The 14,439-nt window shown below is 39.1% G+C and overlaps 1 protein-coding gene across 1 annotated transcript in view; it reads right to left on the bottom strand.

Moving 5' to 3' along the window:
• The window catches only part of LOC134670417 (NFX1-type zinc finger-containing protein 1-like), a 28,504-nt gene extending 17,778 nt beyond the window's left edge, over positions 1-10,726 (bottom strand). The window contains exons 1-9 of the mRNA XM_063528265.1: positions 10,015-10,726; positions 9,510-9,732; positions 7,817-7,862; positions 6,924-7,158; positions 6,264-6,425; positions 4,918-5,784; positions 4,533-4,682; positions 3,863-4,010; positions 2,991-3,074 (exon numbers count right to left, since the gene is read on the bottom strand). Of these exons, the coding sequence (XP_063384335.1) occupies positions 2,991-3,074; positions 3,863-4,010; positions 4,533-4,682; positions 4,918-5,784; positions 6,264-6,425; positions 6,924-7,158; positions 7,817-7,862; positions 9,510-9,732; positions 10,015-10,701 (2,602 nt within the window). The 5' untranslated portion in view covers positions 10,702-10,726. The remainder of the gene's footprint in view (positions 1-2,990; positions 3,075-3,862; positions 4,011-4,532; positions 4,683-4,917; positions 5,785-6,263; positions 6,426-6,923; positions 7,159-7,816; positions 7,863-9,509; positions 9,733-10,014) is intronic.
• Positions 10,727-14,439: the final 3,713 nt, after the last annotated feature.

Below are 14,439 nucleotides of genomic sequence, written 5' to 3'. Positions count from 1 at the left end.
TATCGCGCGTTGAACGCCCGCACCATACCAGATAGGTATCCTGTTAGGCATCTTGCCGACTTCTCGCACAACCTACACGGCTGTCAGATTTTTAGCACGTTGGACCTGGTTCGTGCCTACAACCAGATTCCATTGTTTAAGGATGACATTGCTAAAACAGCCATCACGACGCCGTTTGGGTTGTTCGAGTTTAGCTTTATGGGGTTCGGGTTGCGCAATGCCGCGCAGACGTTCCAGAGATTCATTGACGAAATCCTCGGTGACCTGGAATTCTGCTTCCCGTATTTAGACGACATTCTGGTAGCATCTACTTGCGCGACCGAGCATGAGAAGCACCTTAGACAAGTGTTCGAGCGACTGCGTGAGCATGGTGTCCTGATTAACACCGCGAAGTGCGTATTCGGTGAGGCTGAGGATTCCTTGGCCATCGCATCTCCAGCTCAGGTACGTCACCCTTGCCTGAGAAGGTGAAGGCCGTCATGGACTTCCCTCGCCCCACCAACATCAAGGCACTCCGTCGTTTCTTGGGCATGCTGAATTTTTATCGGCGTTTCCTGCCACACGCAGCCCAGAAACAAGCACCGCTAAACGGTTTGTTAGTTGGTCATCATTGCAAGAGCTCTGCTAAGATCGAGTGGAATGCAGACCTCAACGCAGCTTTCGAAGCTTGCAAGGCGAGTCTAGGTGAGGCTACACTTCTTGTCCATCCACGTCCGAGTGCTGATTTGGCTCTGGTCAGTGATGCCTCGGATACAGCGATCGGTGGCGTGATACAGCAGTTGGTAGGTAACACGTGGGAACCACTGGGTTTTTTCTCACGTAAGCTGAACCCAGCCCAGCGCAAGTACAGCCCGTACGACCGCGAGTTACTCGCAATTTACGAGTCGGTCAAGTACTTTCGGCATATGCTGGAGCTCAAGCCGTTCAGAATTTACACCGACCACAAACCCATCGTGTATGCCTTTGCTAAACCCTTGGACAAATGCTCGCCTCGCCAGTTTCGGTACTTGGATTTCCTTGCGCAGTTTTCCACCGACATCCGCCACATAGCGGGTGAGGAAAACGTGGTCGCCGACGCACTCTCTCGTCCTATCGATGCAATCAGCGGCAAGGCCATTGACTACAACGCGTTAGCTTCGGCTCAGGAACGTGATGCTGAGTTCCAGCAGTTACTAAAGACCGGATCGTCATTGCAGTTCAAAAGGTTGGTTGTTCCTGGTACTGCCGGTGATGCTGCAGTTTATTGTGACACATCTGGACCAACAGCTCGTCCGTACCTGACTCCCGAGATTCGTCGACAAGCTTTCGACTCGGTACATGGACTTAGTCATCCCAGCGCTAAGGCTACGACAAAGCTTGTAACTCAGCGATATGTCTGGCCTGGGGTAAATAGAGACTGTCGCAATTGGTCTAAAGCTTGTCAACACTGCCAGCGATGTAAAGTGTCAAGGCATGTGCACTCGCCTGTAATGTCATTTGCGACAGACACAGAGCGTTTTGCACACGTACACGTTGATCTGGTCGGTCCGCTGCCGTTTTCACAGGGTTTCCAGTACTGCCTGACGGCATTGGATCGCTTTACAAGGTGGCCTGAAGTGATGCCAATTTCTGACATTAAAGCAGAAACCGTCACTCAAGCATTTTTCTCCGGGTGGGTGTCGCGATTCGGGTGCCCCATGCGCATAACAACAGATAGGGGGAGGCAGTTTATTTCCGAGACTTTCCGGCGCTTGGCGAAGTCCATCGGAGCTGAGCACATACAGACGACTGCCTACCACCCGGCATCAAACGGCATGGTGGAGCGTTTTCACAGGCAGATGAAGGCTGCCATTAAATGCCATGCGAGCGAAGATTGGGTTGAAGTCCTGCCTCTGGTTCTTTTAGGAATCAGGACAGCATGGAAAGACGACTTGTCCGCTTCCACCGCGGAATACGTGTACGGTCAGCAACTGCGCTTGCCAGGGGATTTCTTTGAATCCTCGGGTCAAGATGCGCCAGCTGACTACACGGACTTCCTCACTCGCTTGCAGCTTATAATGCGCAAGTTACAGCCTTCGCCAGTGGCTCGCCATGGTACGCATAAAGTGTTTGTGCATAAAGACCTGGCTACACCAACGCATGTGTTCCTGCGCAACGATGCCGTGCGGAAGCCCCTGCAACCTACGTATACTGGGCCTTATAAGGTGGTTGAACGGGGAGACAAGTTTTTCAAGATCCTTATTAAAGGTACGCCAAATAATGTCTCCATCGATCGGCTCAAGCCCGCGTACATGCTTGGCGAACCCGACCTTAGTCCAGTTTCTGATAAGCAGATCGCAACAGCGCCTCAACCAGCAAAGGCTGAACGCAGAACTCGCTCAGGACGTGTTGTACGTTTTCCTAGCTATCTGTAATCGACCTAAAGGTCTCCGAAGGGGCTGATGTAGCAACACATTATATTATGTTTTAAATATTATTGTTAATATTAGTTGCCTGCGCGCCGCGTTCCCGCGGCCGAGCGATATAGTTAAAAGTAACGGTATTATCTTCGGGCGCATTCGGGCGCATTCGTGCGCGCTCGGTTTTCCTATCCAGCTCAGTCGTATCCGCTATCCGACGCCGGAAGGCTGCGCGCAGGTCGATCGCTCTCGCTTGCATTTTAAATACGATTTATGTTCTTTTCTGTATTTCTTCTTCTACAGTGTACTGTGCTACTTTCTTTCTTCCGTACTGTACTGACTATCTTCTGTGGACTGTGTTTAACCTATAATAAACTTTATAAATGTTAAACTGCGTATGTTATTTAATAGCTCCGTAGCTATAATACTAACCTAATCTACTATAGGTACAATTTTCACCCGTGTTTTTAAGAAATAAGGTGTTGTACATAATAGTTTTATCGACGGTTCGGTTGCCGCACTAAAGGTTCGAAATTTGTTATAAAATTAATAATATCACTCTATTTCACTATATAATTAATTTAGGCGTTTCTATGCATTATTTTAACATACCTATAAGTATCAAATGCTGGCAGCGATTCGTCAGCGAAGCCACTATGTGAGCCTCCAGTACTTCCGCTGCCTCTTCTACTATCACTGAAAAGGGAAAAAAACATATAAAATTAACAGTTTACGAAAAAAAATGTTTTGTTTTTGAGACGACCCGATAATTGGGTCCAAAAAGTGGTAAAGAAAATACGTAATGCTAAAATCCTTTGATTTAAAAGTACGAAGAAATACAAAATTTAATATTTGGCAACACCGCATCACAGCCAACAACGATTTTATTGCTAACCTATAGGTGACATGAGTCGTTTGAGCAGATCGTGTCGTCTAGCGGCAGCGGTAGTGGTGACCCCTACTACCCGCGGTGTGGACATCACTTCACCGCCTATGAGTGTTGCTACCTCTTCCCATTCTTCACTTACAGCAGCTTAGATACATACCTATGGGCGACATAAGCCGTTTGAGCAGATCGTGTCGTCTAGCGGCAGCGGTGACCCCTACTACCCGCGCTGTGGACATCACTTCACCGTCTATGAGTGTTGCTACATCTTCCCATTCATCGCTTACAGCTTAGATACATACCTATGGGCGACATAAGCCGTATGAGCAGATCGTGTCGTCTAGCGGCGGCGGTAGTGGTGACCCCTACTACCCGCGCTGTGGACATCACTTCACCATCGATGAGCGTTGCTACCTCTTCTTATTCTTCGCTTACGGCTTAGGTACATACCTATGGGCGACATAAGCCGTTTGAGCAGATCGTGTCGTCTAGCGGCGGCGGTAGTGGTGACCCCTACTACCCGCGCTGTGGACATCACTTCACCATCGATGAGCGTTGCTACCTCTTCGAATTCGTCGCTTACAGCTTAGGTACAAACCTATGGGCGACATAAGCCGTTTGAGCAGATCGTGTCGTCTAGCGGCGGCGGTAGTGGTGACCCCTACTACCCGCGCTGTGGACATCACTTCACCATCGATGAGCGTTGCTACCTCCTCCAATTCTTCGCTTACAGTCGTATGCTGGTCCTAAGATAGTTGGGAAATAAGAAAGTTACATATTTATATTACATATTCTTAAAAAACAGTTGTACAGGTTTTCAAAGGGTCGGCAACGCGCATGTAACTCTGGATTTGCTGGCGTCCATAGGTTACGCTGACTGCTTACCATCAGGCGGGCCGTATGCATGTTTGCCACCGACGTGGTATTAAAAAAAGAAGTTAGATACTTGTTGTATAAGGTGGCCCTAACTATGCAACTTTGGACGAAATATACCTAGTACAGTATTAACCTTTTGAACGCCACAGACGGCAATTGACGTCAACGCAAAATCGTGACAACGACGCCAAAGACGGTATTTGACGTCGATCGTTTTTTGATGAAAATCTTCTGAAAAACACCCCACTTTTAGGTTGGTAGGTATTATTTATTCACAAAACTAAATTTTACCCCCGTAGCGTCAGTCACACGGCAAATGGATGCGCCGTTTGGCGTTCAAAAGGTTAACCTTATCACAAAAGTTAGGTTAAACTTATCGGTCAACTATTTACCATCAACGCGTTCATTTTCGCCATCAGTTCATTCTTTATGTTGCCCACTGCCATGTGATATATTTGCCAACGTAATTCTGGCTCCAAACTGTGAAGGTCGGTGACATTTGGTATCAGTGATCTATTTTCATTTCGTCGCAACATGTTTTTCTGAAATAAGATAAATAAAATAACTTTAGAGTTGGTTAGTAAATGAAAACATGATGAAACTAAAACCACTTGAAGAAAATTTAAAGACTACAAAACAGAGCGTAAACGATTGGCATTGTAGCTAGGTTGTTCAGATAATCTTAGTGGATATATTATTGTAGATGAATAATACATATCTTAAATCTAGTTCAATCATTTTTGTTAATAAAGCTGGTTTTGTAGAAATAGTTCTTACCTTAAAACAATCCAATCTTCTCCTAACCCTATCAATTTTATCTAAAAATTTCTCCTCCATTTTCTTAGCCTCATCCGGATCCTCAGTAACATCTTTCACATACTTCATGCTACTTCTCATACTCTCCATATCTTTTAAAGCCATTTGTTCAGAGAAACAAGTATCTAACTTATCAGTACTGATGTCCAAATCATCAAACTTTTCCCAATCTTCAACTTCTTCTACATCTTCAAATTTGTCATCTAAATGACTTAACAACCAAGTAAGTACTGAATCTTCATTTGAACTTTTCAATTCTAACGATTTACCATCAATTTTTAGATAAGGTTTTATACTTTTATAAGAAATTATCTCTTTCTCGCATTTCTCTATCTCAGTTTGCACTTCTGTCATTTCATTGAAAATCTTTTCTAGTTCTTTCCTTTTATTGGAATAGAGATAGCTATATTTGCATTTGATTTTCGTTCTCATACTATTCAAAGTGTATTGCTCCATAGTTTTATTCTTACTTTGACTGCCCAACCTCACAATATTATCAGTAACTTTTAAAATTCCTTCAAGGAATTGATCTAGGGCGTGATTCGTATAGCAGATAATCAACATTGGTGTACCTTCTAAGGATAAATTCTTTAAAATTGTTGAAGCGATTTTGACCCCTATGAAAGTTTTACCAGTGCCTGGGGGGCCTTGTATGACAGCGAATTCTCTAGTTAAAGCCAGTTTATAAGCTTCTAGTTGTGATTGGTCGAGGTCGAAGGGTGTCGGCCACTGGTCGGTGTCCAAGACTGGGATGTAGGTGTCTTCTTTGCAGTCGGGTATGGTGTATATCGTTTCTGGGGTGAGGTAGGCTGGCGGTTGAGTTTGAGTCTAGAAAATAAACTTTGGTTAGGCATTCTTAATTTGATTGCAGGTAATGTAATGATAAAAAATAGGGTTACAGAGGAATTATACTTTCCATTGTTAATTAACTAATTTATTTTTAACTTGTGTTAAATAAGGTAAGGTTCCAAACGAAACAATATACTCTTTTTTATGGGCAGTTGTGTAATAAAAAAAAAACAAACTACCCTCAGAAGTTGTGAACTCTACAAGTGTGAATCAATTTAAAAATAGACTCGATAAACTATCTAAACAGTGAAATCGTGCTAAGTGAACTATGATTTAGACGCACCAGCATCAGCTGCCTGTCTAAAACGAAATAATAATAATAATAATAACTAAGCTTTTAGGACTTATATGGTATTGTCTAAAGTTAACTAACCTAAATAAAAAAATGATTTTTTTTCTAATATTTCCCATTAAATACATAATAGATATAGGGTATAAACAAACGAAACCAAACTTACCTGCACATCGACAATGTATTTTTTCATCGGCAAATCATCCATAGACTCTTGCATGACTTTCAGAACTCTATGGTAGGGCTCGAAGAACACTTCACTCTCCACCATTAAGAACTGTTGCTCGAATATTGTCTTTGATACGGGGTTGTGAAACGATACCGCGATCTGAAAAAAAAAATGGTAGAAACTTGGTAGGCGGTAAATAACAAAACGCACGCATTTTTTAAATTTCGTTTTTTACTTATAAGGGTTTTATTTTCTTAAAATCTGTCGAAATAAAGGGAGTATTAATGTAACCCCATAATAAGTATAAATTTGATCACGAAATAAACCATATTTTTCTAGACAGTGGCGTAGCTAGGCGTGGGCGAAGTGGGGGCGCAAGGAGGGGCCTTAAGCGAGGCCCCTTCGGGCACAGTGAAAGAAAAGGGCCTCACAGATGTTTTTTCGCCCACGGCTAGATTAGTTCACGTTACGCCACTGTTTCTAGAGATAAATCAATATAAATTTTTTCATGGTGAAATCGATAGAGTAAAAACCAATTATGGCATTGTTTATGGGTGTATATTCAGAGAGAAAAAAACTTTTAAATGTTAAAATTGTTACAACTACAAATTAACCCACATAGTAATTTCATGTTACCTAAATATTAAAAATACTTACACATCCATCGCTCAGCAAATTTAATCCTGAATCCAGTACAGTCGCGCACAATATTGTCTCAAAGTTATCACTAGTGAAGAGCAAAAGAGAGCCAAACATAAGTCGCTTGCTGTACACATATTTCTTGCTGTCAAACAGGCCGTGGTTGATGCGGTCCGTCCAAGCGATGTCCACTAGGTGACCGACTTTGTTGTTGCTTATGTATGTGCGGATGATTCTCACTTTGGGATATACTCTGAAATGAGTGTATAAAAACTTACTGAATGGTTAAATGTAACAGCTATTATACGTGTAACTTCTATTTATTAAAGTTAAGGCCTCTTGCACCATTCCATTAACCCGGGGTCAACTGTAACCTGGAGTTACCATGGTTAGGTACTAGTACAATATGTAGTAATAGTAATAGCCTTTATTTCATGCGTTTTTGTTATTTCTACACTTTCTTATTTATTACATTATTACTTTTTTTTTAACTTTTATAGTTTTTCAATTTATTTTATTCCTTTGCATGCCGCGTGTGCGGAAAAGGCCTCCCCCAGTTTCTCCCATTCCTTCCTATTCTGTGCTGTTCTCCACCAGAATCTATCGAAATTTCGTAGCTCATCTCTCCATCTAGTATTCGGTTTTTTCTGTTTTCTCGGTGTGTCTATTGGTAACCATTCTGTGACATGTTTGGTCCACCGGTTATCTGTAGTGCGACATATATGGCCAGCCCAGGCCCATTTACTCTTTTTTATTGCCTGTGTTACATCTTTTACTCCAGTTTTCTCTCTTAAAACTTATAACTTATAGTACAATATGACACTGAGTTAACAGTTTAACCGGTTTACCCCGGGTTAGTGGGATGGTGCAAGTGGCGCTTAGTGTACAATGTTGGAATAATCAAATTTTACCTGATATTTTCATGTCTTCTTTTATTTGGATTTTCCATATATTTACCTGTAATTGAAACATAAAAACATTATTATACCTACATATTTATAGTTCGTTTTTTTTAGCATTAGAAAGAACTTGCAAGAAGGTAAGCGATCTTGACAAGTCTTTTAATTGAAAAACGCTTTAAAAAAATCAGTAACTATTACTTATGAAAGCAGAAGAATATAAATTATCGTATTAGATTCATAATTGTTACATATTTGCCGTGAATTATTTTTAAAAATGTGTTTTTCGACTAAAAGACACATCAAGATTGTTTACCTTTTTTTTAATGCTAAAAAAAACGAACTATACTATGAATGTTTGTTTTTTTTTGTCAAAGGTGGAGATAATCCTCATTGGATACTGCCAGCCCGGTATCTGGCAGCATGCCTGACTTGGCTACGCCAGAGATTTTCTCCAAGCCGCCTACAGACTACTCCCCTCCACCCTGGTCAACAAGGGTTAGGGTTGATCAACAATCTTAACTAACACATTATTGTGCCTATGTCAATTGATTCCGAAAGGAAAGTTGGTGAAAAGTATTGTTAAGGTGAATGCGGGAAAGACCGGCATATAAACTTTGTTGATGGGAAGACCATCACTGGGCAAAACTCTCATATTTCTATACATAAATCGCTCAGACACAGTCAGAAATGAAGAGCTTCACAAATTCCTCTCTAGGGGCATTCCACGAGACTGTCGCTTACATAACGCAATTCTTCTAATACTTCTGGAAATGCTGAGTAAGCAATATTGGGTCAGGTAATATTTCATGCATGACTTGGCTAACAAATTGGCAGTATATTCATATCATTTCATTTCATTTATTCATTGTATAGTCATGTACATAAACGCAAACAGGTGTAAATAATTAAATAAAGTCAGTCCATGACGCCCTACTAGGGCACACAACATAGGTACTTAAAACTAATACATATACATACTTAAAACTAATTAAATTAGGTTAAAACAAATCGATTTAATCAAAACAAATAATTTAAATGAAAACAATAAAACAAAATAAAATTAATTGAATTAAATTACAAATGCTAATTAAAACTAATAAAATCAATTTAATTAAATTCAAGTCAATTAAGTTAAAACAAATATAATTTCGTACAATAAAAATAAATTAATTCTAATAATTTAAAGTCAAATTATAAATACAATTTTATAATTAAATTAGGTTTATAATAAAATGTCATCATTAATAAAATCCTTGACAGAGTAATAGCATTTTTCAGTTAATAATTTTTTTAGCTTGTTTTTAAATACTGCATATCGAGGTTCTTGTTTAATGGAATTTGGAATTTTATTAGTAATGACTATACAGTTGTAGTGTGGGCTATTTTTATACATTTCTAGATTACATTTTGGGACCAAAGTTTATTTCGGTACTGCTCTCTAGTTCTCTATTATTATATTCTCGAGATTCACGTATTTTATTGAGGTAGCTGCCATACAAGGCAAAAGCGTTATGCAAGCGACAGTCTCGTGGAATGCCCCTCTATCAACCTTCTGTACAAACACAATAGTTAAAAAAAGGCAAAGGAGCTTAAAAGAACCTTATATCGTTAAAAATGACAAAGTAATTGTTAATTCTCTTATTGCTATACCTGAACGTGACCACAATCTTCAGGAATAAGCAGGTAATAGAAATATTCTTACTTATCCCCTCTCTCAACGGTCCGAAGCAATCTTCCCGAAGCAGCTTGAACTGCACATCTAAATAATGTTCCACGCTAGGGTACGCCCCATTTATTATGTTTGGCTGAATGTTAAGTGCAGTGTTTCCAAGCAAGTCCGCTTTAGTTGGGAAGATGTTGAGGTTTTTGAAGTGGTTGAAGTCTTTACTTTGGTTGGCTTGCGATCTTGTTGGTTCCGAAGACTCCTGGAAAATAAGTAATTTAGTGATTTAAATTTCTATAACTGCCCAGCAGTGGGACGCCATAATAGGCTAGCAAAAAAATTTACTGATTTCTGAAGTGGAATATAAAACAATTATGACAAAAGATGTGTCACACAGAATACAAACTTACAAGTAAAAAAGTTTTATTAAATAAATTTGCTATAAAATTGTGATAAAAAGTACTTATTTTTTTTTTAATAACAGAAGTAAAAGATAGGCGGAATGTTTAGACTAATTGTGATTAAACAACGAAATATTTTTTACCTTCTTTAAACTATTTAATAGCTTAGTTTTTAAATCCTCTATTTCAATAAATAGCTCATCTCTAAACCTCTCGGTATGCTCTTCCTTAACTCCTAATGCACTAATTTCTAAAACCTCCAACAAGGATTGAGCTTCACTCAAATATTCCCTATTTTTACCACTAAAATTATAAATTCCTGCACAAATAGCTAGGACATTGAAGTAAAAAGATTCTGCGTCATCCCACAGCTGGGAATTAATTCTTTTTTCTACCACGCGTACAGCCGGTAACCCACTTAGATACTCCTTCAAGGTATTCAAAAAGTTTGATTTTAAAAACTTTGATTTCAATACAGTAATAATCATAGACTTTTCACCAGGTTCGAGCGATTTATACACATTGGCGAGAATTTTTACTATTAGCACTATAAAGTCTCCTTTTAATTCACTATCCATGAGGTACCAGAAGCTGTTTTTATGTGATATTTCTAAGGTTAGTGCCGGCGGTTTGAGCATAGAGATATCTAGTAACTTCTTATAGCCTATAGGTTTTTTCTGGAACTGTGGGACTTCGGCCGTCGTTTGCGTGGCTGGTTGTTCTTCATCAGCGAATTCTGATGCATTTCGGCCAGTATTTGACCTGGTTTCTTCGATAAGGGTGCCATCGAACCAGTCGATACGAAGAGAAGGTTTGCTGGCGTCAGACATGTCTAGAAATATTTGCACTTTAAATACCTAAGGCCCGGGTCTCCTATAAACGCCATCGGCAGCTTACAGCGTCTGCGTCACGATGCTTACTATAGAGATGTACTGTTGTGGTCTGTTTTAGACGTCGACGTCAGCGTCTTTTTTGTTCAAAAACGTTGACGCTGACGCCAGACGCCGCGTACAGCATAAAATAGGAGACCAGGGCCTAACATGGAATTTGGGTAGCACAGCATTTCATTATATACACGATTGTATTTTATAATAAAAATAAATTATTTCAGCACAGTGTTTTTATAAACGTCACTCTATTGTCAACAATGTCAAGTGTCAACCAAGTGTCAATGCATTGTCAACGTCAGACTCAAGGGCCCAACGTTTTCTGTTCTCTTTCAAGGCGCAGCAACTAGTATCATTTCTCTCTCCTCGCTCGTTAAAAATGCCGTTTGTCAAAAAAGGACAACCATACTGTTGACAAGGTGGACTTCAAATCAAGTGTTGCCTTTCTTGATGCGCCCAGTCTGTATATGTGTGCGTAAAAGCGTATATGTGTGCTCTTTTAGGGATGTGAAAAGTCGATTTTAATCATGTTATATATCGATAAACGCTACACAGCGGAACGAAATAGCGATTAATTGAAGCTTCAATATCTTCGTTAAACATAAACATAATTGAAATGCTAATGGATAATGAATATATTATAATATAATAATATAATTCAATTATTGCGGAACACCTATTTTAGGAGGTATTTATGTATTTTAATTAAATATCTGAACTTTCCCTTGGTTCCCTGCTGAGGCGTGACTATAAAATTGTAATCTGATAACCACAATAAAGAATAAAAGCGTTTTTGGTCATTTTAGGTATCGTTAAGACTTTGAAGAAAAATTAAAATTGCAAGAAATGTCGATAGTTTATCGATATGACTTTATCGACATGGCTACAGCAACGTGGGCCTCATTGTTAATCGTACACTAAACAAAAGTGGCAACAGTGACAGCTGGCTGAGACACCGTCTATATATCATAAGTCTATGGTCAGACTAAAAAGTGTTACAAGTTTAAAAAAATTATGGACGGTATCTCAGTACGGGAATTTCGTAAATGAAAATTACAGGGCCCAGTTTTATAAAGTTACAAGTTAAGCCCGCTCCACACTCGTGCGCGAATCGCGGCGCGAAGCCGCGAACGCGAGTCTGGAGTCGATTTCGCATATCAGCGAACTAGACTCCACGCTCGCGTTCGCGGCTTCGCCCGCGATTCACGCGCATAGTCTGGAGGGGGCTTTACAGGTTACAAGAGTACAGGCTACAGGCACCTGTAATGCACTGTGAACGGCTACAGGTGTTTTATAAATACACATAGATAATTACAGTTGTAAAGAACCACGGTCAATCTCGATTACATGTGAAATCTACAGGTGTGAAGGGCATCACTATTTAACAAAAATAATCTGTCATAGATACTCGGTGCTCTATTAAATGCTGTTTGTTTGCTGTACAATATTAATTACTGGAAAAAATGGCCAGAAATGAAGGAAAAATCGAGTGGTTGAGAGCGGTTTTCGATGCCAAGGATATACTTATTGGGCCGTTTTTAGATTCAGATTAAGTTAGATTTAATGAAATATTTACCTAATAAGTAAATAAGTACTGTTTCACATTACATTAAAATGTATCGTTTCGGTAGTGGCTCAAAGATAAATACACTGTGTATCGAAAATTATGAATAGTAATACTTTACCATAATGTGAATGCACTATACTTAAATAAAGAGACGAATGCTAATAAATCAACGACAAATATCGGCACCAATCCCTTTCCGTTTCCTAGTAGATAAAATAAAACGAATCATATGTCACTTTATTTCCTATTTACTATATATTTCAGGTACATTAACAAAAACTTATAAGGTCAGTGCATGGAAAAGTATGCATGCCCTGGCACAATCGTTGGCGTTGGTACCTAACAATAAAGAGTACCTAAAGTTTAAAATCTCTCAGAAAACGAATAATCTTAATTAAAATTAAGAATTACGAGCGAAAGAGCGAATCAGAGACACTACATGTAGCTGCTGTTGTGCTGTTACAGGACTCAAGACGTATGTAAGTTTTTGTTACAAGTGTACCAATAAAATCTACACTTGTAATTTACAATATTTTTATAAAACGCTTGTTCGATTATGAGTTTAAAACTATTAAACTCCCATATTTTCGTCTATGGTTGACCTACAGGCACTTGTACCTGTAACCTGTAAAATTGTAGCACAGTACTTTTATAAAACGCAAATTGTAAAAAACGGAGCAAGTGTTGCCAGTAAACGCCTGTAAACTTGTAACTTGTAACTTTATAAAACTGGGCCCAGTTCGTCAAACTAATTTGTCAGTTAGTAAGAACCAGGAAAACTATACTCATCATTTTCTTTTGGGTGCTAGTACTAATGTAAGGCAAATATAGTATGATTCTCTCTGTCTATGATTGAAATGAGACAGTCCTTTGACAAACTATATATATTTAATTTTAATGTTGCGCTTTCGAGCGCAATTAAAAAAGCTCAAAAGCGTCGGTTGTCATTCAACAACTAGCAACCATGTTTTTTAAGCGTGGTCAAATTTAGACTCTGAAATATCGCAAAGTCAAATCGAAGCCAAATTGTATAGATCCCAGAGGGGCTACCGCGAAAACCGAAATTCGCAAATTGCGGGGATCTTTCTCTTTTACTCCAATGAAGGCGTAATTGGAGTGACAGAGAAAAATGCCCGCAATTTGCGAACTTCGATTTTCGCGGTTATAGCCCAGGATGTGAATTCAATAGTGATGTGCAATAGTCATTTACGATGTAGGTATCGATAAAAACATCTGATCAAAACAAATTATCTCCTTACCTAATATAAACAAATCAGTAACTGGGGGCGCAAATAACAAATTGATGATAAATTATTTTTCACCTCAGCAGCTCGAACAAGGGTAATTTGCTTCTTAAAAACAGTGAGCAAAATGCGATTTTGCTCACTGAGTCATTTTGTCCCACTCAGTGACCAAAATCGATTTTGCTCACTGAGTGAGACAAAATGACATTCAAGTGACCTTTATAGTCAAATGTCATTTCAACATGCGGGGTCTAATACAAGTTCGATATACTTGGGTTCTATTATCTCTGTCCCTCTAGGTATGTTCTCACTGCTTAGGGTGAAAATTTTTGTGTACTACACGAGATCAAAGTTATTTACATCTCGTGCGCATTTGAATCCCTTAGTACGCTCAAGATTCCAAATTATAGAATCTTTCGCTTACACGGGACTCAAAATAAGCACTCGAAGAAATATCAAACTTCTATCTCTTGTTGTACAAATAACTAAAGCATACCAAGTCAAATAAACGCAATATTAATAATATTACGTCTCCCATCGTTTACTTTACTAATGCTTAATTCAATGAAACGAGATTCGACGAAGATTAGACACCATATTTATAATAGTCAAGGATTACAATTAAGTAACATGCAGAACGATTAATCAGTGCCGCTGGATATTACTGTGGTATCAACATATCATTATCAAAAGGGATATTAAAGGATTCGTAGGTTTTCTCTTAAGCAATCTTGGCAAAAGACGTAATGTAAGGAGGACATACCTAATTATATTGAAGAAAGACATAATTTAGTGTTTGATCTTAATGAATGAAACTTAACATTTTGTAAATCCACGCTGTGTGCAAAAACTTCGTCGGTTGCTTTTTCC

The sequence above is a fragment of the Cydia fagiglandana genome, chromosome 13 (assembly GCF_963556715.1).
Source record: "Cydia fagiglandana chromosome 13, ilCydFagi1.1, whole genome shotgun sequence".
NCBI classification, from domain to species: domain Eukaryota; kingdom Metazoa; phylum Arthropoda; class Insecta; order Lepidoptera; family Tortricidae; genus Cydia; species Cydia fagiglandana.
Note: the sequence above shows the minus strand (reverse complement) of the source record. Positions and strands in the feature narration are given on the sequence as shown.